This window comes from Falco naumanni, chromosome 14, assembly GCF_017639655.2.
Source record: "Falco naumanni isolate bFalNau1 chromosome 14, bFalNau1.pat, whole genome shotgun sequence".
NCBI lineage: Eukaryota > Metazoa > Chordata > Aves > Falconiformes > Falconidae > Falco > Falco naumanni.
The window spans coordinates 21012967-21040003 of NC_054067.1; the positions used below are offsets into that span (position 1 = coordinate 21012967).

General features: G+C 34.2%; 1 protein-coding gene across 3 annotated transcripts in view; it reads right to left on the minus strand.

Moving 5' to 3' along the window:
- Positions 1 to 27037, minus strand: part of LOC121097573 (connector enhancer of kinase suppressor of ras 2-like) — a 210165-nt gene that overhangs the window by 45539 nt on the left and 137589 nt on the right. For all 3 annotated transcript variants that reach the window (XM_040614696.1, XM_040614697.1, XM_040614695.1), the window contains exons 10-13: positions 18853 to 18986; positions 17999 to 18204; positions 13125 to 13211; positions 11425 to 11678 (exon numbers count right to left, since the gene is read on the minus strand). In XM_040614696.1, the coding sequence (XP_040470630.1) occupies positions 11425 to 11678; positions 13125 to 13211; positions 17999 to 18204; positions 18853 to 18986 (681 nt within the window). The remainder of the gene's footprint in view (positions 1 to 11424; positions 11679 to 13124; positions 13212 to 17998; positions 18205 to 18852; positions 18987 to 27037) is intronic.

Below are 27037 nucleotides of genomic sequence, written 5' to 3' on the forward strand. Positions count from 1 at the left end.
AGACATTTTCCTCACAGCAGGACCATATAGATCTAACATGACTACTTTTTCTTCTTTTCTCTTAAGCATTTCTCTTATCCAAAGCATTCCTCATATCCAAAGGAGAATCACCCTGACGCAGCAACATGGTGAACTTACAGATGGTGTAAGTCACCATTATTGATGGTGAAGATTTATTTCCAAACTATCAAGTATATAAAGGTACTGACAGCCTATAAAATCAAATGTGGATCACTAAATCGGTACACGAAAATTCATAATGATCACTGTAACGATCATAGGGCTGAAAATTAAAGATGGTAAGCACTCTTCCTGATTTTGCAACTGCTACATTCCATGACATCTTTATGTTTTGAATCGAACATTGCCACATTTAATCCACACTGAAGCCAGAGCATGTGTCATGGCAAAACTGTCTACAATGACACACTTAAAAGTTCTCATTCTTATAGGATTTGCTGTCTTTTACTTTCCACAATAATTCGGATGCTATGAATTTTACAACTAACTTTTCATTTTCTCTGGTTGCTACATTAAATACTACCCTTTAATTGTGCTGGTGACCGATTCAGCTAAAATATTCTAGCAAAAGTGAGTAACAAAAATGGTCACTGTTTAAATAAGAGAATTTAGCTGGTTAAAAGTAGTGAAACAGTGCCCTTACATGTAAAAGCAGAGTTCTCCCACATAGCTTGTTGAAACCAGGCAAAGGTAGGAGCTCCCCATTGAGTAATTGAGTACACAAAACTAACAAGCTTTCCTGAATGCTATAAACAACTTAATTCTCCTTAGAGTACACTGAAATCTAGCCTAAAGAGCCTACAAAACTGAAAATATAGCATCTCGAAATAGTCATATATTCTTGACACAGACTGTAAGAGATAACAGCATACATCTAAAGCAAAATATCTGTTTGAGGAGCTAATGTATAATGCTGCATAATAAATGTCAGATTTCTACTGCTGCTAATGCACTAATAAATATGAATCAAGCAATCTGATCATCCCTGAAAATACTGTGGACATCCTGGTAAAACACTGTGTGGCTAACGGAGTAAAAGAGCTTTGACAGCAGCACTACCTATACTACTGTTACAAAAATAGAATTTATTCATACTAGAAGGCTCAAAGATTTTCTTCTTACATCCCTCTGCTTTCTAGTGTTACTAATTTTAGCAGCTAAAGGTAGGAATAATAATTTATTCAGTTTGTTTCCTATTCCATTTCGTAATTAATAGAGGCTTTTCTTTCTTTCCTGAAACTGCTCCCCAAGTAAAAGCAGTGTTTCCAAATCAGGGTTTATTCACTTCCTCTCCCAGATGGGACTCATCCCACACTCCCTTCCCTGACAAAGCTAAAATAGCCCTCCTTATTCACACTGTGCTGGCCATCTTCTTTTCATCACCTGTATTACAAATTTTCACTACTACTACAGAACCAGTCCAGTTCCTTCCTTCCAAAAAATGCACAAAGAACAACAGTATCACAGGTGATCACCTTGCATTATGGTTGCAAGATTCCTTTTGATCAGATATATTCCATTAGTACAGCTGTAAACAATTGTTAGGATGTTGTGAACTTGCATGTATTAGACTGAAAAAGACACTAGAATGAAATGTGATTGTGCTAATAAAACATGGTTTTTAGAGGTCTTTCAACATGACTGATTTTTTGCATTAACAAGCACTAATTTTCAAAGATACTGTATAATTCAATCTAATTAACTGAAACATAGTCTGTAGCAGAGAAATATTATAAAGGTTCTATAATAGTGGGAAAAAGAAAATGAGTCAACTACTCAGGTATTGCAAATTGTAACTGATTATCAGTTCACTGTAATTCAGAAAAAACCAAGGAAGATTATCTGTATAGAAGAGGGAGAAAGTAACTGATAAAAGTACTTGAAAGGCAAAAAAAATATTTATTACCATTTATGTTTTTATCAATACTTAAGTTATTAGGAAAAAATATCTACTCCTGACCAACTCATTAATAACACATATTATTACTAGTATTTAAGTATGGGCACTAGGGATTACTACAGATGTGTATGACCTTTTATTCGACTATTTGTATCCCCAAAGAAGCTGTCACTGGAGTCCAATCTTGTTGCTAGCTTGAAATGCCAACCTTAAAAAAGGATTTCTGATAGCACATAAGGAAAAAAACATGCACTGGCATTTCTGTAGATGCATACGTATAGCTATAATTAATTTTCTCATGTAATTGTAATTACATGCACAGATACAATACTGACATTGACTTATGTGGTAGACTCCTGTCTGCAGTTTCAGCAGCCTTCTATCTCCTTTTTCTGAGTAGTTGCTTCTTAACAGTTCCTGCTATTTAGAAAGCAAATTGCCTTACTCTAGTTGGCAAACTACAACTTTACTCCATCTTACTAAAAGGCCACTTTCATGACTAGCAGACATGTGGGAGGCTCAGGAGGCACTAGTCTTGTCATGCTGTCACAGACTATAAAACAAATTCTGTGAAATTCAGGTCACTGGCACCTATCAGCCTTCTTTAGTCAGCTCCATATTTATGTAGCTCTAGGGATTTCAGCTGATCTACTTCTGTCTTGCACAAGTAGAAACGAAAGGACAGTAAGGCCTATATGGTCTAAGAAACAGTCTGATGATCCTCTCCCAAAGCAAAATCTGTAGAAACTCCTACTATTTTACCTGAAATTTCAATAAATAACTGATAACAAAAAAATCATTCCCTCTAATTGGGATTTCATAATGAAAAGAAGTATTTTCCCCTAAGGAGTAATTGCATGGATCATGGAAAAGGACCCTGAACTGTAGAGATGGTGTAAAAACATTCAGAAGTCATTGTTTACTTGTTGTTTACTAGTGGAAGAGACTACAATAGTTGGCAATAAGATTAGGCTACTTTGATAATAAGTTTTACAAAATCCAATGGTCAAATGCAACATATTAATTCCATCTAGATATGCAATTTCTTCAGATGCAAAAAAGATTTTTACCTTTATTATGAATACCACTCTTCTATACTCTGATATTGAATCCCCTACAAAAAATATTGCTTCTGCTGCTTCCTTAACTCACATATTCATTATCCTAAGCATTTCTTTAAATTATGTTTGTTCAAAAGTGAAACAGTAGCCCTGTTGCCAGGGGCTTCACTTATCTCTCTAGCTCAGTGAGCTATTGCTTAACCCATTGAATACACTTGCAAAATTATTATCTCAGCTAAAAATGAGAGCAGCTTTTGAGGTTTTTCATCCACACGCTGTCACTGAGGGGAAAGATAATAGAGACAGGAAATAACCTCATGCAATCTACATCTGTGTGCAGTTCAGAGGTACTCAATTTTTATGCTGAAAAAACCAAGATGACAGGTAAGAAAATTAACTAAAGACAGAAGAAAAATATCTACTCAGAATTTATAATTATGTGTACAGTATAAACATTATGTTGGCATGTAGTAGGTAACAGAGAAAGCAGCAAAATTTTTAACAGAACGGAAGTTCCAGTTTTTGGAAAAATATTACATCCAAAACAGAAGCTATGTCAGATTATACACAAGGTTAAAAAAAGTATTCTAAAAGAATATCTAAAGGAAGACTATGTTGTAGCTAACAATTTATCTTATGTAGCAAAGTAGAATAGTCCTAAAGGTCAAATCACTACAATGGGTAAACTGTATTTTATGTTGACCACAGCCTACCTTTGTCCCCATCAATACACTTTTTTAATTAAACAAAACTAAAGAAATTTAAGGGAGCTTTAATCTGAACAAAGCTGTAAAAGGTAAACAAAAAAAAATATCCACACACAGCCTGAAAAAAACTCCCCAATAAAAAAGTTTTTTTCTTCAAAAACTAAGAATAAATACTGCATTCCAAAGAAATGGGTGGTGTTTCTTTTGGTCAAAGAAAAGCAGCACATTAATTTGTAAATATATTTGTGTTCTCCAAAACTTAATTTGATGTAATTTTAATTAAATCTAATTTAAAATCTTTATTTTAAACAAGATGTAGAGCAAGTGAAGTGGACATTCACTTGGAACTAGCCACTAAAGTTTAGAGAACAGAATTTTATTTCATCACAGAAAAATTACAAGGTAGAATTTAATTCCATTTAATAAAAGCTACAGTGAACTTTCATCTATTTCCCATGAAAAACATAATGCAGTTCTTCTTGAAGAGAAGTGTTCAGAGCTGTAATACAGTCGGAAATCCAATCACATGAGATTTGGTTGTTAGAGATGGAATGTATTTGGAACTGCAACTTTCCACTGTCACAAAGCACAACCATTTTCTTGCTGAGAAGTTAAGAACAGCCAATATTCAGCAGTGATTTTGCTGCACAGGATTCCATGGGAAAGGGAAGGGAAATGGCAGAAGGGGAGTAGCTGAAGTTGTAAGGATGGGGTGTAGCTCAAGAATTTACACAGGTCTGGGAAGAAGACAGTCAATTCCTCCCCATTCCTTTTTCTCACTTTCCCCATTCCTCTAGATATAGGCTACCTACGATCCTGCCCTGACTTTGTGTCATTCAATGTTCTCTCTTGTCCACCAAAACCTTGTTCTCATTCTCTTGCTGTGGAAGGTAGGAAGCCTACTGAGAAGGTAAAGAGGGAGAGGACAGAGACCTAAGTCTTAGCTCTGTTGTGACTTTCTGGAGTCAAAGGACTCCAAGAATGCTTCACAAATAGCAATTTACACATGAAGATACAGTAGGTTAATGAATGCTTCATTTGCTAACTTTCATTGGTCATTTGTAGTGGTTCATTTGAAGACTGCAGAAAAACATAATTTAAATATGCTCTAATACAGCAAAATTACTTACAAAAACGTGTATGTTTGGATAAAGAAAGCTGTCATGCTGTAAAGCGTCCTAATAGAACTAGCAATTTAAAGAATTCAAAACAAACAAGGTAGCCTAAACATTTGGAAGCAAGCAATAATACATCGCCTGTCTCACTAAGAGATCACTCATGAGATGACTTGCTGAAGCAGGTATCACAGGCCAGTGGAAATACATCATTCCTAACCAGCACAGCGTGGTCAACACAAAATTCCAGCCCCAGTCCTGACATACAGCATGACTGGAGCCTGACAGGTCTACAACACGTAATGGAGATACTTGTACCATAGCTGAGCTTCACAGTGCTCTGTAGAGACGGATGGACGTATTATGCTTGGGTCAAGATGCAGTATATTATTTCAGGAATAAACTCAATCATTTTTCTAAGTTGCTTCCAGATCTGAAAAGGTGTATCTGAAACAAACGCTGGTTTGCATTGTGCAGATACACGCGCTAAATTTGGTTTAGTTTAGAGAATCTATAAATGGTTTTCACTTTGCATTATACACAAACAGTACTGAAAGTTCAGATTCAATGGTGATTTAAACTCTTTAGTGCAGTGGAACTCACAGGCAAAACTTTTCAGCATATGACAGAACTTACTTTATGGAGTAAGTTGCTCGGGACTAAAACCCAACACAAATCCAACTGCCATCTTGCTTCTCCTTACTACCAATAACTGTTTTCTATAAAAATCAAGGACAACCATAATTCTAGACGAACACTGTTTTAGGCCTTTTTTTCCTGGATTCAGGTTGATTATGAAGTTCTCGATTACTAAGTGAATCTGGAAATCTAAAAACTGTTGACATGATTAATAAAAAAAGAACATATCAACATTTTATTGCCTTTATTTTCCCTTGTACTGTTAAATGCTTTTTCCCTTTTGAACTGTTTATAGATTAATGAACAGTGTAGTCTAGAGAATCGTGTCTGAACAGAACAGTAAGGAAATTTTTATTGATCATTGCTACTGATGGATCCATCTTACAATAATTGCTAGCTCAAGCCTTCGTGTGCACAGTTATGGCACAGTACAAATGCAAAATAACCTTATTAAAATCAATACAAATGGACAGAATCAGTCTGAAGCTACAGAGACTAGAAAGGCTTATGTTAGCTTCTCTGAGCAGCTAGATTCCACATAACCATCCTCATAGTGATTTCTCAACATAGTTGCAAGTTAGGGAAAGAAGGTTTTCCATATTACAGATACTTAAATGAAAAGCAAAAGGTAGATTTTTTCCCCAGCAATTCAGAAAGGAAATAAAACTCTGAAGAAAGTAATACTTATCTGTGGCAGTTAGCAAAGTTTTGTTTCTTCCTGCAAAACCAGGAAGGAAGAAATAAAATATGAGCGCTTCTCCTACAAAATTGGCAATAAAAGACTGCTCCTTCAGTCATATGGAGCTGAATACGTATGATTCTTCCAGACTATCTGAATTATTATACTTATCATAGTGGCACTCAGACTGCCTAGCATCCAAAAAAAGTGTCTGGAACATCTGGCACATCCCAGCATGCATGCATTACAGAAAAAGAAAAGATCTACATTGTTTTTGCACACATTTCAGCATGTACCATTAAACTTTATGTTGTTTGTGAAGCTGCCTTCTGCAGCTCCAAGAACAGCTAAATAGCATTTACGTAATTCTGTGCTAAAAGGCATGCATTACCAACTTCCTGTGATCAGCAGGAAGAAAATAAAAAGCAAGTTAAGCAAGTGCTGTCAAACAATGACTAATCCTAAACTACTATAATGCTTCAAATTATCTTTAAAATAAAAAGTGACTACTGCCATAACATTCTCAATGACTACCCTAAAGCAGCCATTATTTCTGTTTTACTATGTAGGGAATATCGAAACAAAAGAATCTATCGTAAACTTCATTAAAAATTAAGTCTCTTCTACACACTGAATTTTAATTCACAAAAAATTTAGAAGATACAATAGTTTATAATCCAATTTCTTAATATATGACACTACAAAACAAAATATCCAACTACTTTGAAGATAATAGGCCCAGAACATTTATCGCCAAGTAAAAACAGATGAGAGATCATTATCTTATTTGAGAATTTAATGTAGTAACCAGCAAATTAGATTTCTGAGCTTCTGAAACTAGTGGAAATCCGAGGCAGTGAAACCACAAAGTTGAACACCATGTGAATTTTCAGACTGGGTCTGGAATAAGAACTTCAGTATTCCTTTTAGACAGAAGCTGGATCCCATACCGCAAAATGTAACCAAGCAGTAGAAAATGTACAGTTCATTAGAGTTTTTTAAAATCCTGAACATCAGTTTAATGATGGAGAGTGTTTTCCATATAAGAATTTTTGTGGGTTTTTTAATGGTGAAAAATGCAAAATGAGATGTTTCTCACGTACATCTGGTCTACTGTGCAGGAGTCCTACTTGGTAAGTTAACTTCTTTCAGAATGAGCTCTGGTAATACAAACCAAAAACATATTCACATTTTAACTCTATTCTTGTAAGCCCAGGGTATGTTCCAATAGTGTATTTCCACAATGCTATAATGGATATACTTTTGTGATACTTACATCTGCCTCACTGTACAGGCTTAATCTGGTAAACAATATCACGTCAGAAGTGAAGCATTAGAAAACATAGGAAGTCACGTTCTAATAAATACTCTATTGATTAATAATTAATTCTAACAACCTTGTTGTAATTGACTCTTCCTCAGATTGTCTAACATGTATTACAGAATTGCATATCAATTAAAATTAGAGTTATAAATATGTCCTGAAAGGGGCAGTGTTTCTTGACAGTAATATTTTCCTGCAACTTAGCTTTATGCATCATTTTATATCCTGGGCATACTGCCAATATTGCATTACCTAAATATCCATTTTATATAGTAACTCTGCATCCTCACAGCAACTTATGAAATCAGTCTAATTGTTTAATTTTAGGTTCCAAATCAACATTCCTTCCAAAGCATCAATCTAGTGGTGAATCTATGCAATTACCAATTTTGTAAAAATTCTTACGTCTATGTCTGGTAATTTAAACTACTGTTAGATAAGTGCCTTTTTTTTTGTGTGTGTGTGTATGTATTTATGTAAGTGCTTAGAAAATAAAGCAAAGGCTAAATGACATTGCATATCTCAATTTCTCCTTCCGTAATGCCATGCTTGTTTGCTTACAAGACACTATCACCTTCCCTTTACTAAGGATGATTAAGATCATATTTAACAGTATAATCTCATTTTTCCAAAGCATTTATCTGGGTTGAAATATATCTAAAAGTTGTTCTGGGCATGTGTTAAGTGTAAAGTAATTCGTGGGAGTTTGATTATAACAGTTATGCAGGTTTGACTTCCGTTAAAAAAAAAAACAAAACAAACCAAAAAAGCAAATGAAAAAACCAAAACATTTTTTTCATCTAATACTACTGCTGCCAGACAGCTGAGAAAAAACAAAACAGAATAGAAGAGGAAGGAAGAGGTAAGTTCTCAGAATTTTTTTTTTTTGTTTTGTGTGGTTTTTTTTAATACGGAAGTAACAAAATCTGTTTTATGGTAATTTAGTTAGGTAAGGTTTAGAAGTATCTTCATTAACCTTAGTCTTGTGGAATGAATTCTTGATAGAATAAAATCTCATTATGCAATTAAGTAAATATATTAAAATGTTTATGAAAATCCTGGTAAATACCTTTAGATATTAAGGAAATGACTACTTAAAACCTAAATTTCTACCTAGAAACACAACTACCTGATATTTTTCTCTTCCTTTTTGATATCAAGATGCCATTAAACATTCTTTGATATTTAATGTTTCCATTCTCAGTAGCTATCTTTTAGGATAGATATGCTAATTTTTTTGCTTTGCTTTTCAGAATTCTTTCAGTATTCAAAGTGGAAAGACATTGTTAATACAAATGATTCTGTACTGGCAAGAACCCACAAAACCTGTGTCAGCAACTCTTGTATATTTGTTGACTCAGTTCCTCTTGTATATTTAGAAGGCAGTTGTCTAAGTGCCTGAGATATTCCGATTCCTATGACTATCTCCTGAAGGACTGCAAAAGTCCATCTCTAATGTTGTCAGAAGATTTAGATGATAAAAGAATTCAAACCAGTTTGTCAGTCCATGAATAATCATTTTACACGTGTCCTCCTCTGTAATTACTACACAGTATAATAGTTTATGAAACACGTGCTGCACTGGCTTTTTGAGTAGATCAATCGCTACATGTAATGTTTTCGCCACCCATGATACCACCTTTTTTCCAGTTTCCTGCTTTTCCTTTAGACCCTTTACAGTTGACATATATCTTTAGGTTCTTTTTCCATATTTGTGTTATCATACAATATCACATTATTAATTTATCATGTCTGTTTCAAATAATTGCATTTCTCTTAATACACAACGAAAGCCACAGAATGAAGAACTGCTCCTAGTCACTGTGACTTACCAACAGAAAACAGTTAACAAAACCAGTTTAAATCTGTGTATTATAATATCACAGACATTTAAGATAATATTTCTATAATATACAACTGGGTTTTTTTTCTGTATAGAGTGATTTGCAGACTGCTATATAGAACATAAAGCTTATATGATGGTATGGAAATTGTGCAATATAATATACACTTACTTCTGAAATCATGGTGAGTATGTGGCATGTTAATCTTCAAGAGAAATGCCAGTTTTATTTTTGAAAGAGTATTCACTTCAGGACTACCAGCTTCTGACTACTTTGGTGAGATTTGTCTGTTGCTCAATATCTGCCTCCTTATACCTTCCCCTGAAGTTAAGACTTTTGTCATTGCTAGGCTAGAAGGGCAATAGAGCTGATTCAATTTGGTGATTTCTTAAAAAACTCCAAGCATTAAATTCAGGTTTAACTGAACTAAACAGCAACCTTTATCCTAACTTTCCCAGGACTTAGGACTTTAAATAGAGTTTGCATTGATGATGAAAAATAAATCACATGACAACAGGCTTGACTCTGGGAACTTTACTAACAACTACCATTATTTAAAGGGTGCAACTAGCATTTTACCACATATACCCCATTTTCCTTTCTTCAGAAGTCAGCATCACTCTTCCAAAAATTAACTAGAACAAATTGATTAATCTACCAAGTAATGAAATATTGTTCAGGTTTTTTTGCAGAATTGCATAATAATTTTCTCATTCATCCTAGTAAACTAGCTACTGCTTTTCTCTCTGGATTTGAAATAATTTTCTTTGACTTTGTGATCCTGATTATCTCTGTAAGTTTATGGACAGAATAAATATCTCCTGCTAAACAATCACATGACTTGATTTATAAACTACCTGACTTTCTCTGAAGTTGGAGAAAAAAGATCTTACTCCTTTTCCAAAAATACTAATTTGAAGTGGCATAGGAAAGGAAAACTTAAATTTCCTGAAGTCATAATAAAAGTATCTGATCTTCAGGCTATAAAATGTTGACAGCTTGCAGCAACAGAGATGAATCAATGGCTATATTTCACCCCTGAGGTGAACCTTCTCAGACTTGATGCAAATGCAGTTATCTCCCAAGATTTTGCTCAAAGAGAGAAGCACCAAATAGAAGCCCCGAATGCAGAAAAGTCTGAAGAAACTTGCTACAAGTTCTGCTTTTTCACTTATATCTTTCTAGAAGAAAATGCACCATGATTAGAAAATAAATGCACCTTTGCAAGGTTCCATACAAATGTGGGGAGGAAATAGGCTTCTTTTCCAGTAAAAACTGCCCTGAAGATAGTAAGGTTTGAGCACAAAATACTTTGAAGCTACTACTCTGTGTCATGAGAATGGAGCAGTCCTCTCCAAATGGTAGGACTATGAGTAAAATTCAAGAATGCTTCTATAAAAAGCAATATGCACATACAAAGCATGAGCTGTGAGGACTGATCTCTGAAAGGCTGTTGATTATTTCAAGACATCCAGATCAGTACAGTGAAATTCTGCACTAGCTGACAGTCATGAGAACCTAGTGCTGTCTCACAGTAGCTACAAGAACTGGCTGGTCATTCATCTGATTAATTATATTGTCTCCATAGGTTTTAGTCCAAAATATTTCCTCCATTATCAGTATGAACAAATTCATGTTACTAGATTGTTGCCATGGTACTGCAATTTAAATAAACAGTAACTCCATTAAGCTTATCTGTCTTTATAAGACATAGTGCTTGAAGTGGAAATATAAAAGCATATAGACTAATCTATAATTATTACCAGAAGCTGAGTATAAGATCCTTATGAACTTTTGAAAAAATAATATGGTCAAATTAAACTAAACTCAGTGAAACTGAGTAATTAAGAGCAGTATTTTACTTGAAGCATCCAATATCAAATGGTCCTTGCCTTTCATTTTTGCACTGTGTCTAGGCTGGTTTTAAGTGAAATCTATCGTGATACTGACATTAATCAGCTTTCTTGGGCTATAGAATATAACATTACAACACACAGTAGAAGAATATGCCTTTATAGTTGTATCAGTCCTGAAAAGAAAATATTGTAGTGTTTTCCATGTACTTTAGGTAATAGGTTTTTTAGGTAAAAAATAGGTAATAGGTAAAAAAAAAAATATTTTGTTATGTACTTACATGGTAAAGTGGAACTGTATTGTTTTCTGCTAGTGAGAAATTCAAGACATCTTGCTGTCCAGGCTCGAGCCTAACATTAATAGTAGACGTCAATACAGGTGGACTAATAGGGTAGTTTGGACTGCTTGTGTTTTTGCCCTTTTTTCTTGACCTACGACCTGTGTCCCTTTTGTTGTCTTTTTGTGTCAAAGGCTCTTCTTGGATAACCAGTATCTTGTCATCACTCAGATACCGCAGGAGTGAATTCTCAGAGTCAGTTGTTGGAGGAAAAAAAAGAAAAAAAAACATTAGTAAGAGGAAATAAAGAGAGAACCATTTTGGCTGCATCTATATTGTCAATTTGGTTAATTCCCCACTTTCTCTGAAGCTCTTTCGTCTGCAAACTTATTTGCACCAAGGTTCCAATCAAGTGCAAACTAAATAGTTGGCACAAAACCTAGGCACTGAAAAGATGGTGGAGCATACCCAGGTCCTTGCATGACAGATGGCATGAAGCTAGTCCACATCGTATGGCTTGTGTAACAAAGAAAACCTAAATACAGCCAAAAGGTTTCAGTGAAATGCCAAAGATCAACACCCAGTACTATTAAAGTGGAAAGACTGATGTGAATGTCAAGTGAATCGTGAGGGTTCGCACTGGACTCAGTACCACATTTACTGATGCCTCTCTGCCATTTGAGGTGAAAGTGGCTAACACATAAAATATTTGTAAATTTTACCAAGCAGGAAGCATCTCTGGGACCATTCCAGAGACAAGGATTGTAATTTCAAGGAACCCGAAAATTGGAATAATGGTCTTAAGGAGATGCACGGTATACTTGGGAACAATTTCAAAATGGGAACTGACCAGGCATCAAGTCTAAGGAAAGGAATTTATAACAGTGAAATACAAACTAAACATAAATCAACGTATTTGGAATAAATCAGAAAAGGCTTGTGCCTTAAATGATATTTATTTTCTCTTGGAATGGAAGATTACTGAAAAAGGTAGTTTAAAATCCTGTATTAATTTTCAAGAATGTAATTCAATTTTGTCACATTGTAACTAGTCAAGCTGAACTCCTTTCAGCTACCCACAGTGTGCCTAAAACAGTATTTATTTAAGAATCTTTAACAATTGGCATAACGATAAACATAGGAATAAATATATTTGCATGTTGGAAGAATATATTTTGAATTATATAATTGCTTTTTAACAGAGGAAAAATAGGAAAAAAGGAACTTTGCTATCACCATGCTTCTTCCAAAGTTCATAATTCCCACTGGAATTAATAGAAGTTTATATGATTAGAACTGCTGGTCTGAACACTGACAGTACAACCGCTGATTCTGGTTTCAAATATTTATTCATACTAATCAAAGTGGGTCTCAAAGGACATTACCTTACATCTAGAACACCATTGTTTTCCAGAAATGTGAAGATTAAGAACTGATTGCAATTAACATATATCTGAATGTTATAAGTCTTTTCCCTTGATGTTTATTTATCTTTGTACTAGAATTAGAGTAAATCCCTCCAACTAATACAAACTTTTAAATTTTCAGAAATAGAAACACCAAACCCCAGACAGTAAACAGGCTTTTTTATATTCTCTGTGACACTCAGGAAAAATAGATTTGGTTCCTGTGATGATACCTTCATGCTTCTTAAGTAAAAAAGAAGAAAAATCTTAGAGAATGGGGAAAAAAAAAATACTCACCTCTGCTTCCCCTCTTGAACATGTTTTGTTCTTTTGACTCCCCTATCCAACTATATTCAGTAGGCATAGAAACAGGCCTTAAGTCTCCTGGAAACAATTCAAGATAAACCAATATAATTTTTGAAGACTAAAAATAGAAGGCTGTAGAATAAGTAATGTCTAGAAATCACAGGCATGACATGACCCTTCAGAGCAATCCTTTTTATCAGCACCGAAGCATTATGAAAGCTGTAGCATTCAAGATCAATTAAGCATCATATATGCTGGGTTTTCCTCTTCATTATACCGATCTGAAGGAAAGTACCACTGACTATGGTGAAATCACTTATAAACGTAAAGAAGATTACAAATTTATTTTTCAACTGTGTTCTTAAAAACTTGCTCACACATTAAATAGATGTTTTGGAATAAAGAGAGAATCAGTTTTTAAAGAAACTAATATGCTTTAGTAAAAGTATTTATACTTCATTATATTAATATCAATTAATTAATATTAATTATCATAACTATGAATACTGATACAGCATTACATATCTATCAGTTAAACAGTAAAACCTATCTGGCCTGGAAAATCCCATGGTGACTAATGAGGGGATCTCATTTCAAGGAACATTAATTCCAAATGCCTTAAAAAGGAAGCATGGTGTGCAGTTTGGTTACAACAACAAAAAAGAAGATTCAGACATTGGGGCTTTAATTAATATGATTTTATGGCACTATGGCTGTAAGAAATTAATGTACATTAGTCATTCTTTACTACAGTATCAGCAGAACACTGATAGCAAGCCATTAAAGAAGGAATATTACAAAACTGACTATAAAACATTAGCACTTTGGCCTTGTCAGTGTGCATTATTATCACAAAACACAGAAATATACTCTCTAGATTATGGTTTAAGTTTTATCTGACCCATATAATCAAAGATTCCTTTTTCCGTATGCCAGCTGACTAAATTTAGTGTGTTTATGTAGCACTCGAGCACATTTTTTTGAAGTATCTTGCTACTGTTCTGGTTCTTGGTTTATTATTGAATTTAAGTGTGAACAAAAGTTTCATTATCAATTTCCCCAGGATTATTAGGGTGACAGTATTTTCTGTGGATTATCTGTATGCTAGTTTTTTCCCCCCACTATTCTTCCAAAATACAGTTTTTTAGCTACTAAAATATTAGGAGGATTTAAGAACAAACAGGTATATAAGACAAGTATGCTTCTGGATAACATGATTTTATGAAAATTGGAGGGGTAGCATATACGTAGAGTACTGAGATTTCCCTATATTATGCTTTCACTCATACCATAAAAGTTTGTGTATATCTAATTGTATGGAAAATGTACGTAGTTTTCCTGTCTGCCTAACAGTTGAAACTACTTTTAACTACAAATGCATTATTCAATTGCTAATCTCAAATTTGATTTTAGAAGAACAGAATTAAGAAAAAACCCTCCATAAACCAAAGAAAAGGAAATCAGTAATATGGAAAAGATTGAGAAACAAGATTATAAATTAAAAAACAAAAATATGAAAATAAGAATCCATATAACAAGTGCAGATCACCATAATAAAACTTAGAAGTATTTCTGTGAAGAGAATAAAGGTCTGAAGCTCTGAAGAGATTTGTAACAAAAACATCAGATGCCACAGCACAATCGACATCAAAACCAGAAATTTAAGAGAGGAAATACACAAGCCAAACACAGGAACTAGTGATTTTGCATACTGCTTATTTTAATTCCAAGTTCTTTTGCAAACAAATGTAATCTATAAACTATTTTAATATTGCAACTTGGGTATTTTTCTGAGTAGAAAATTATTGTGTACATGTATACCAGTATAAATTGAAAGAAAACAATAATACTTATTTATGATGGTTTTGCCTCTGGCACATAAAGAGATTTGATATCCATTGCTACAAGGACTCTAAATACCATAGCATGTTAAAGTCAGACTAATATTAGTGTAAACACTCGATTTAAAAAAAAATAAATAAAAAATACTGCAGCAATTATAAATAGAAGGTTAATTTTCACACATAGTTTGAGAAAATGGACTTATTTGCCTTCTTGCATTTTGCATATATATTATCAATACTGAGCATCTCATCTACCTGAGTATCCTTCTGCCTACCAGCTGCAACAGAGAGTGGTTTCTAATGATTGCTTTCATTCTGGTAGGACCATGGCAGGAATTCCTGAGCAGTGGTTTGTGTGAGTCCTGGCAATAATGAAAGCATCTACTCAACCACAAACAACTTCAGAGGTTTTATTTTCCTTACTTTACCCATGGCTACCTAGTTCCAGCATCAGGTACGTGTTTATTCAATCTACCATAAACCCTGTCTTTCCACCAAAAGACCCATTGTCACTTTCACAGTTCAAACGTATATCTTTAAGTCAGAAGTATAAAATATTCTACTGCAGTAGAAAAAAATCTGTATTTGGGAGTCTGTTAGTTGACAGATTAATCTGTAGTTTAAAAAAGTCTAGTTTAGCAATTTTTTTTGAAACAAAAGCATATTCCTCAGACCTAAAAATCAAATTCTTTCTAGATTTTCAAAGTCACAGAAAATCTGAACTGTCCATCATAAACAAGAAAAATGTTACTTATTACTGGGATCGGGCACAGAGCCCAACATTTTAAGTCAACATGCAGCATGAACTTATGAAAGCAAGCCAAATACATCCATCTGACTCCAATTTTAATCACAGTTAAAATTTATCTTTCATTCTAATTTTATAATAATGTGACATCACTTGTCAGGGAGATAAAGACTGAATATTACTAGATTTAAGAAGGAATCCTACATTTCAGTGTTACAGCTATTTCAAACACCAAATATATGGCTGTACAATTTACTAAAAATATCCTATATATAACCAAGATCTATTAAAATTTTATTATTCTGAAAAGGTAATGTACATGTACATATACATGAACCTGTCCATTTTACAATTGATACTTTGCCATTTTTTTCCATAAATCCGGCTGTAGTTAGCAAATTATGAAGCCAGGACAAAAGTTCTGTTTAATTGATAAACATAAAATAAAACTGCTTTTAAACTATTAGAATGACAAAACCAGAACACCATTTGGGAAGTTGGATGTCCTCCACTGGGGAAGTCTAACTACAGTGAATTATCACTCTCTAGCTGCAGTGAACTATCACTGGAGCTTGACGTAATTTGAAGAATCCTTGCAGCTGTCGTTTTCAGACTTGAATTCTACCCTCTCTGCTCTCAAAACAGCAGGTGAAATTGCTTAACTATCACTCGTTAGCTGATCCTAGCCAAAAGGTCATGCAGGTGAAACTGTAACCCGGGTAAGTTACATAAATGCTGCCATAGATACCATGCATATAGTAAGAGAAATTCAGCAAATATTTATTGACATAGGAAAATATTTGTACAGCTTAACTATCAAATTCAGGTTTGGCATGTGGGGTCATCATTTGCACCCTCTTCTAACATTTATGGTGATAAGAACCACAGATTCTCAGTCTGAGAATGGGGACAAGAAAGCTGCATCATCTCTAAGTGCTAACAACTGAAAGAACCACAGGAAACTACATTTAATAACATCCATGGTATCAAATCCTGCATCAGAGTAACCAGTTCTATGGCAGACCAACAGAATCTGTGCCTGGAGCGCTTAAAGATTTTTCTGTTTTTTTCCCCAGTGGTGTTCCATTTCAGCTATTATTAGATCTTCCACTGTAACTGCCTTTGGTATTATTTCCATTGAACTGCAGCATGTTTTTATTACCTGTGTTCTTTACAAACACATATTTCTTTACTACTCTGAGCTTGTGAGAGGTTTCCTTTTTCCTAGATACCAAAACCAAAAAAGTTTAGCAACTTCTTTTAGCAAAATGAGAGAAAGGAAAAAAAACCTTAGTCTCATAGTAGGTGAATGAAGTACTTATTGAATATTTATCTCAAAAGATAGCTCCTAACCATCAGAATGCTATGATCGGAAGGAGGAGTCATTGCTTACTCTAAGGCTCAGAAATAATGCCCTTTTCAAAATACGAGATAATCACAAGTGTTTTTTTTAAAATCTTTTATCTTAAGTCTGTAAATTTTAAAAAATAACTGTCTTGAAATTAAAACCACTGAAAATATATGGAGAATACAGTGCTGTATTTTAGTAGTATTCTAAAATTCAAACACCAAGCAAATCAGTTTTAGCAGATAGGCAAAAAAAAATATTTGTCAATTCATGAAAAAGCAGTACCTTTTCCATAGATACGTATACTCATATACAAGTACATACATGTTTGTATACCTGTACACTCATATGGATTTACACACACACAAAATTTCTATATAAAACCAGAGTTAATTATTGTTTTAGTAGGTCATATATTTCAGCAGTCCTCATTCTAAGATTTTGAAATATATTTGTAGTATTAACAAATGCATTGTAGGATACTACTCATGTAAATACATCCATTTAATACAGCACTGCATTTTGGAGTGTCTTACATCTTATGGATACTTTCATACCAAAAGTAAGTTTTTTCAGGTCCTCTGTTGAAGTTTAACAGCTCAGAACACTGCAACTAGAATAAACTCCAAGAGCTTGTGAATGAAACTGAGTAAATCAAGATGCTAGCTTCCAAATAATATGAAGCTCAGTATCATTGAAATTTTTAAGTATGCGCTGCAGAATAAATCTATAACTTAGACGCTCCTGATCATGAACATTAGTTTGTAACTATACTAATTATTCCTTCACATAAACTTTTGTCTAGTATTCAAAGCCAACAGGTTATGGTCTAACAAAGAATGGCAGATATTTGGGTGTGTTGCAGTGTTAATAGCACAATTTGTAAATTTGGTAAATTAAAAAATATCAAAAAAATCAAGCCTACCATGAGTAGGTGTTTTTTCTCTTCTCCGTACTCCTGTAGCTCTGCTTCTCTCATACTCTGAGCCCATGGGGTGGCCTTCACCTTCAATTAAAGTGTAATATTTCCCACTTTCATGCTCCAGAAAATAGCTTGGAGACTCAGAACCTTTCATTCCAGACTTTCCAAATTTGCTGATGTCATCACAAGACATTATTCCAATTTCATCCCTAAAAACAGTAAATCAGAAGATTATGGAGAAATTAACCATTTTATGATAAAGCTTAAGCATACAACTGTCTCTCCCAAACACTACAAATAAAAACTTCTGTAATTGAAATGCTATATGTGAGAAATTTTATGTAAGTGATTCAATTCAACAAATGTAAATTAATGAAATAATTTTTAGGTTCCTTTTTAACTGCAAGATAGTTAAACTTCATGTTTATGAAGTTAACTTCAGTAGTGCTATCTGAGGACGCGTTCTAACTTGCATTAGAAGTCAAAAACTTGTAACTAATCCTTTGTGTGATAAATGAATATGCAATGTACTATGAAGTGTAAGAAGTGGACAACTGAGGGGAGAAGTGAGGGAAGACTTCTTCCTTCACTTCTGGGATCTGTTGACAGAACCTGTCTTCTCCCCCATAGGGATGCCTATTGGGTAAAAACTTTATGACTAACTCACACTAGTTGCTATTAGGTATATTGTTTGAAGCTTGCTTTGCAGTCAGCGTATTATCACCAGCAATCTTCAAACCTTATTCTGTCACAAACTTGCATTTTATAATAAAAATCTTCAGCTGAAGTTATAAGTCTCTAGAGATTTGAGTAGTTGTATAAACCATCTTTCTTAATGTTCCATAGGATGTAAATACCTGGGGCCATAAAGTCCTGACATAGGAGAGAGAATGAAAACATCCTGGAGTGCAGAGTTCTCCATTTTTGAAGATACGCCCATTGTACTTGTTGGTGTCGTAGAACCACTTGTAGGACTGGTTGGAATTACAGGCTGTAAAAAAAAGGCACATGAATAATAAACTGTTTTCTGTGCTACAAGTAACAACTATGTCAATGTGCATAATTTTAAGAATCTTGACATCTTTTTTTCTAGTAGCCATTTTTTTCAAATTACTGGTTTCTTTAAAAAAAAGTTGTCTACTGAAATGCTGTTTTACCAAAGGGTTCAAGACTAGTTATGCAAGAAACTGACAAAAGGCCAGGGAAATTAATTTAAAAGCCATCCCATGGGAAAATCTGAGACTCAGAATCAAAATATGATTTTTAACCAATGCAGAAAATCAATTATATGGGGGAAAAGGACATACACTATTAAATGGCATTAATACAAAAATTACAGAACTCTGGAATACTTGCCCTGAATGAAAGTATTCATAACTATAATGTTGGTTTCAGTAGAAGATTTATTGTTAAGAGGACAGAATCCTTAGGGGTTTTTTAAGAAAACAGAATTCATAGTCATTTGTTGTTTCTTATTCTTTTACTGAACCTGTAGCCGTGATGATTGTACCACAGTGATGCATATATAGGTTGTATGGTAACCAGCAATGGAATATAGATTAACCTAAGCAATAAATATGAGCATCAAAAATATTAAAGGTATTAATAACATATGGGCGTCTTTTGGGATTTTAGGTTTTTTTTTAAAAAAATTAAATTAATTTAAACACGATTTTTTTACTCAAAGGCCGTAGGGAAGCTCAAGTCAATAGCTATAAGGAATACAATCAAATATTCTGTGCAGGATAGAAAAATACATACACAAAGGATATTTTCCAGCCAAAGTCAAGTCTGTGTTTATATTCAAGAAATAAAAAATACTTTTATTCATATTATTGTTTACAGTTTTTAATATGAAAAAATCCCATTCAAATACCAAATTGTGCTTGAATAGATACAACCCGTTTTCTACAGGTGGAAGGAATACACAGTGACCTAAAAATTGGATGAAAGCCTCAAAGATCAATTATAATCTTTTTCTGAATACAAGGCTTTCTATATTCTAGAGATAAACACTGAAATTATTTTTACGTGATTCAAAAAGTAAAAGGATACCAAAAAAAGACTTTTTTTGGTGAGAATGTCAGTCTGCACAGGGTTCCAAATTAAACTACTCTTTTATGCTTATTGTTAAGCCTCTTATATTCTAACCAAATGTTTTAGGTTTCTTTTGTATTATCAGTATAAATGCATAAGAATTGACTGCCAAAGACAAGAATCATTCACTACTTACTTTCTCTTTGGAAATGAGGTCCTACCACATTATACACACTATCAACCACTACATCCAGAATACTACCATTATTTCTGAAGTTTTGCTGTGGCAGTATTAATAAAAAGACTATATAATAACATATTCTAGTAATCCCCCAACTTACCTGCAGCTGGACACAGTTTCCCATGAGTCAAGATATAAATTATCACCCTCACAGAAAGACAAGCAGAAACTATTTTAGAATCAGAAAACACCTATACCAAGTCTCTTATGAATAATTTCTTTTCGATGGTTGTATATTCAGCAGCCTTCAAGGTTACAGGATATTCAATGAAGTTAACAACAGAAAAAGGGGTGGGGAGAGATGACTGTTAAATTTGCCCCCCGAGAGGGTGAGAGCCATGCTATTCCTGATAGATTTTTAATAATATCTGACCTTATAGCAATATAATCGGTGTTGCTTCAATTTAATTCAATTCTTGTTCTTCCTATCCCAGAAAGTGAAAACTTTCATTTTTTTTACATTCTGAATACTGGTTCCCCTTATTTTGGCTATTTTGGCTAGAAAACAAGAACTATACAAACACCCTGCCCCCCCCCCCCCCCCCCCCCCCCAATTTTTCCATTATAGGGCTTGTTTTTTAAAACATTAATGAATTGTAGCATGCTCTGTACTTTTTCCAACTGATTAGACTATGTGTACCCAGTGTATACTAGGTGTAATCAGTACCCAGCTCAGATTGTACCAATACTGAATAAAGCACAACAATTATTTCACTTGTGTTTAATATTCCTGTTTATGTCTTTCAGTCAGGTATTTTTGTTCCTTCCAACATGACATTCAACTTTTTCTTTACTGTAATTTCCATATTATTTGGAATTACTGTTGTATTACTCAGTTGCCACATTCTTTAAAACTGCATTTTATTATTTCCAAGTAGCATACTTTACTCTTGCCCTCCTTAATTTCATTTTTAGAGCTTTTTTTCTAGTTTTCCAAACTAGAATTTCCACATTTTTAATTACCAGCCAAGACTCCATTGCATTCACAGGCCCTCCTGGTTTAGCAAGCTATGCAAATTTAGCAAGCAACTCCTTTGGGTTGTCATGAAAACATGGAACAAAACCACGTGTATCACCTATCTGTCGAACACTAAAAGTTACATTCTTCGTTTGAAAGTGAATCATTAACAGGTATTTGTTAGGCAAGTTTATCTGGTAATTTTCCACCCATTCAATCTCAGTTTCACCTAGTCCTTAATTCTCTATGCCAAACTTATGAGAAAAGGTATTAATATCAGAGCAAGATATACAGCTTCTCTTCTATCTACCAGGCCAGTTAACTGCTCACATAAGAGCATTAAATCTGTTTAATGATTTCTTCATAATAAATTCATGTTGATTTTACTCATTGGTTATCTTCCAAGTGCTTGCAAACTGTTTGTGCATATTAATTGACACATAATTCCCTGTCTCTTGTGTTTCCCCTTTCTGAAGACAAGCATTATACTCCTTGGTTTTCTAACCTTACTAAAATTCATTCATCATTTACAATTTCACAAAAAATGCTTTTGAAAAATAATGGTAAAAGAGTGCCACCTCCCCCCGCCCCGCTCTTTTTCTTCCCTTTTTGATTGGCATACTGTAAGAGCTCATCCACCAAGTTTACAGAAGTGTGTGCTCTTGAAGTTCACTTTGCTTATATGAGGGTTGTGCGTTTTTAAGAAAATACACTGCTTCATGATTGCTCTCAGATAATCTGTCTCCTGCCTCCTCCCTCTCAGCTTTATTTATTTTCTCCACTTTCTGCATGAAAAAATACCTCTCTTCAGTGCTTTCCAAGAATTTGCCAGACATTGTGTCTTTGGAACAATGCCTGTTTCTATCCCTTTCTCAAAGGATGCACCTGATCCAAATAAATGATATTGGGCGATTCTGTTATTCGCTCACAAAAACCTTCACTTATCTGGCCTGGGAGTCTTTAATGAAGAGAACACCCACTTTCTCCTCCTCTATCATCACCCAGATCATTCCAGCAAATATAATTCTATGATCTGGAGCTCAGAGTGAAGGCAGCAAAAATGTATAGCTTCACCCCATGTCTGCAACATCAGACATGGAATTCCAGTGGGTTTAGGTATCTGCAAATTAGCATAGGGGTGTTTTAATATTATTTAAAACAATATTTATTTAATAATAGTTTAATAAGAGTATTTAATATAATATTTTAGTATTATACAAAATCAAAAAAGGCAATTTTAATAAATAGTAAAAATAAACCCAAACAGGACTATCAATTATAAAGACATAGTCAAGTCTTTAAGTCTTATATCTCAATTCCAATAAAATTACTTAAAGTGATTATGCTGACTATGTCGGTGTACAAATGAATGTTTGATGAAGCATGTGCAAATAAATGCACAGGTGAAAAAAATCCCAAGGAAAACACATTTGTTTATAGACGACTTCTGAAAAGTGACACTTTAGGTATCTGCTGTTGTTATTTAAAGTTTTTAATAAGAATAGCTAATTGTCAGGAAAATGATTAAGCAATGCTAAAAGACCAAAATAAAAATGAAAGACAAATGCTAAATTCAACATTCATCTGAACTAAACAATTGTTTGCCAGACAGAAAAATTCAAACTCTTTCAGAACAAAATACGTTGCTGTGATTCTGAGTGAGTTTTGCATATATTTGGGATAATTAAATAATGTATCTGTTTCAAAAGTGCTGTTCAAAACAACAAACATGACCCCAGCATATCCTGCAAAAAACAGCAGAACAAAATGCAGGAAGCTGGTACAGCAACAAGAGTCTTGAATATGGACATCCCTTACCTTTTGAGGGGGTATGAAGATTAAGGATAGGGTACTGAGTCTCTGCTTTCTCCCCTGAAGGAATAAACTGAATCCCCAGAATTCCCCTGATGGGTGAATTCACAGAAAACACACAGGCGTCACTCTTCTACATGGATTGCCTGCGGTAAGGGAAAATGGGGCTTTGTAACTACATATCACCCTATAAATTCCTATAGTGTTTAATTTTTGTCAGAAAAGGTTAATTCATGCCAGTGATACAGATGACTAATTGGTCTAGCTGCAGAAAAATTAAATTTTTGCAATAAGATACTACTCACAAGGAGAAACAGAACTCTCAATATTGTTGAGTATTTCTCACGTACTGGTAAATTGGTAAAAACCCCTGCAGTTACGTTCACAGTGTTCTCCAGTCTTGTGGATTTTTACCTTTTGAAACTTAAAATATATACATTTTTTGATGTGTAACTAATAATTTTTGTCCTCAGAGCAAGAGGATACAATGAAATGCATCTGAATATGACAGAAGTCAGTAAAAGCATGAGTGGCATTAAAATGAAAAGGAAATGACTGTTCACCATCTCCTCTGATACAAGACACTTAAGAGAACAGAACACAACTTAATTTCTTAATTTCTGCATATTCTTTGTCTGAGGTGCTACCAGTCTTTCCTTGCCCAAGATATTTCTCATGGAGATAGCAAAGTGAATGGGCAGCACCTCATAGCAGAGTTCAGCTGAGCAATTCTATCAGGGTACAGAACTCTAACTCTGAACTGCAAACTAACTTGAGTGGTATACACCAAACTTGTTATTTTCCTTTTTTCACTCTACAAGCATCTGTCGTTACAAAGCTATAGAATTTCTCTCTTGTACAAAGCAACATCTCTCTAAATTCACATGGTTTTCAAAATCTGAAGTGAGCTACATAGCTAGAATTATTCTGAAGATACTTATAAAATTGCAAAGCATATGTTTTCCCTAATACGTAAGAGTTGTTATAAAACTGTCACTGCTGATAGAAGCTTTACTTCTCCTATCTCCTGACAGATTCTGTATCTCAAGCCAAATAATAAAAATTTTAATATTCTGGATCAAGTAGTTGTAACAAGAAAGATTAAATAATTGTAGAACATTTCTGCAAATAGAAAGAAAAAATACAATAAATGTTGTATTTTATTTGAATGAAGTTGCTGGTGCTCACTTTTATAAAAAAGAGTGCTGTTTGCCATCACGATGAAAGAACCATGTTATATTGAGTGGGAAGATAATCACAGAGTTTAAAAATTGAAAATAGTTTTCTAATATCACATAATGCCAACTAGAGACAAAAGGAGAAAATGGTATGACTGACATGTTGTCTTACTGAAAGATAATTATAGCATAGAACTTTGGCATATATTATCATTGTGCTGTTGTTAATTAAGCATCAAGGGAAACTATATACAGCAAAGGAATACTACAATGGGACCAAGAAATAAATTTTATAAGGTTTCACGGATTTTTTTTATCATTAATAATTCATAAATTAACTATGTAATATAATTTTAAACATAATTGTCATGGAAAAAAGTATTAATAACACCTATAAGTGCCTTAAGAAATAATAGAAAACATGACAACTTTTATTTAAAAAAATTCCTGCTGCACACCAACCTGAGTTAAATATTATTTCTGACCTCTGAATTTCAAGTTCTTAAATCCTGCTTCCTTTGTTCACTCCCTAATTATATACTGCCTTTGTTTTGTGTTTTTTACCAACACAAAATCAGAATGGAAGAATTGCTCTGCATGTGTTATTTTTTATGGTGCATTATATATATCCATGCATATATCCATACATGCACCATGAGACAAGTAACACATGCAGAGCAATATATATGGATCCATATACGGAACACACCATGAAACATAACGCATCCGTATACGTTATCCTTTTGTGTGATAGTCTGACACTTGCTGAATTGTTTTAATTTTTATCTACTTTAAATAAGACAATTTTCTACAGATTGTTGCTTAACTGGGCATTCCATATCCTCCATTCATACAGCCAGTTACTTATATCCCAGTATAAAACCTTCTGTCTACGCTGAATGTGTTCTGTTTATTTCTGAAAGTCTGTCCATAGCCTCTGACAGAGTCTGTTCTTAAGAGCTATTTTATTCCATTAGCGGTAGAAAACTCCAGAAAAACAAATAAATAAAACGAGAAGCCTTCCTACCAATTCAAAGAATCAAACTGATCTAGAGAGTCTAAAAAATGTCAAAGTCAAACAAAGACAAGGATATTCTGCAGCCAAGAACAGAGAGAGGGAAGTGAGATCATTCCTTTCCAGCAGCACCAAGCTGTCATGTCAGCTGTCCAGGAAATACAAGCTTTAGTATCATCTTGAAATTTAATCATGCTAGTTCCAAGTCATTGGTGACAATAATAGACAATACTAGATCCAGGTGAGAACTGTAGGAAACAGGCAAAACCAAAAACTGTGCCCTGAAATGCTTGAGCTCGCCTCTGTTGCATGAAGGCTAAAGAAGACCTAAAGATGTTAAAGATGACCTAAAATTGGGAGGTTTTTTTACATTTTATTACAAGATCTACTGTTAAGAAGTAACACTGGCAATACTCTTATTTTCCAAAATGATTTATATTTATATCTTCACAGCACAATTTTCTGACATAGAAGAAACATATCCTAGTGAGGATGGCACTGAAAGCACCCTTTGATCCTCAGGGGCTCTTGTGTTCTGGGTCATCAGGAGAAGACACATAACAAAAATAGAAACCTATAATTCCACAAAAATAGCTTGGTGCACTTTCACCTATCTGGCTACCACAACAAGGGTTGGCATGTTCTGTGGAAAACGCTGTGCCATGTATACATTACATATTTTTTTCACACTGACAACACTTCCAGAACTAGCGCTGTTTGTGAATTTCAACTCTTCAATACACTAATAGAAAGAGAGGATCTCTATGGAAGCCCAGTTACAAATGTAATTTCCAATTTGCTGCCACTGAAGGCTTCATATAAAGTTCACAAGCAAATACATAATCATCTTGCTACAGCAAAGAATGTTATTCCTGCACGCTTATGACAGAAAAATCTGAAGATTCTCAAATGTCCTCCTGGTGTCATAATGCCCCTTTCCTCTCCCCCAGAGGTAGTCACAGAGAAAGGAAAGATGGCTCTAAATCCAAGTGTCAGCACTCCTGAGCTGCAAGGATTACACAAATTCCTTAAGTGAAGCAGCTGTGTAGGATTTAGGCACTTTGAGGAAGGAAAGATCCAGGAAGTGCCAGGCAGGAAGGAAATTTGCCTGGATAGTCTTGAAGGATTTGCTTTGCTTTCATTAATTTATTTTTTTTCAGAAACACGTTCATGTATCATGTGATCCGAACAAAACAACTCTGTGAAGCTTCAACATTATGAAAATGCATAAACTTAATAGAGGTTGTTATGTAGTGTTAAACTTGCACAGTTCCTAACTTTAAAAAGTTTCCTTTAATAATTTTGAGTTCAGCCTTTTTACAGTGGGTCAGTTTCTCCTATGTATGTTGATGCTGCAGGAAGAACCAGCTGTGTTCACAATAATTTTTTTATATATCAACAGGTTTTCAAGGGATAAGTATGCAGAAAATATCAGAGGTTCTATTTGCATTGCTACCAAAATCTCAAACTTGATGAGAGGTGGGGAACAGAAGATGACTTTTCCTGACACACTTGATTACAAACAAGTAGTTTTAACAGACTGAAATAATGGAAACACTGGAGGTAATGTTGCCTCGGCCAGTCAAAGCAAGCTACTGAACCTTAGGCTTGCTTATTCTTCAGTAACACTATCTGTGAACATTCTTTCCTTCTATGAATTGCTGTGGCTCCCAACTTCACCAAAAAATGTGGGAAAACAGTATTATTGACACATAAAGCATTGTCACACATATTTTTCTCAGCACCCTATTTGAAAGGAATATGGGACTTTTTAGAGGCTCCTGTTCCTTTCACTGGAATG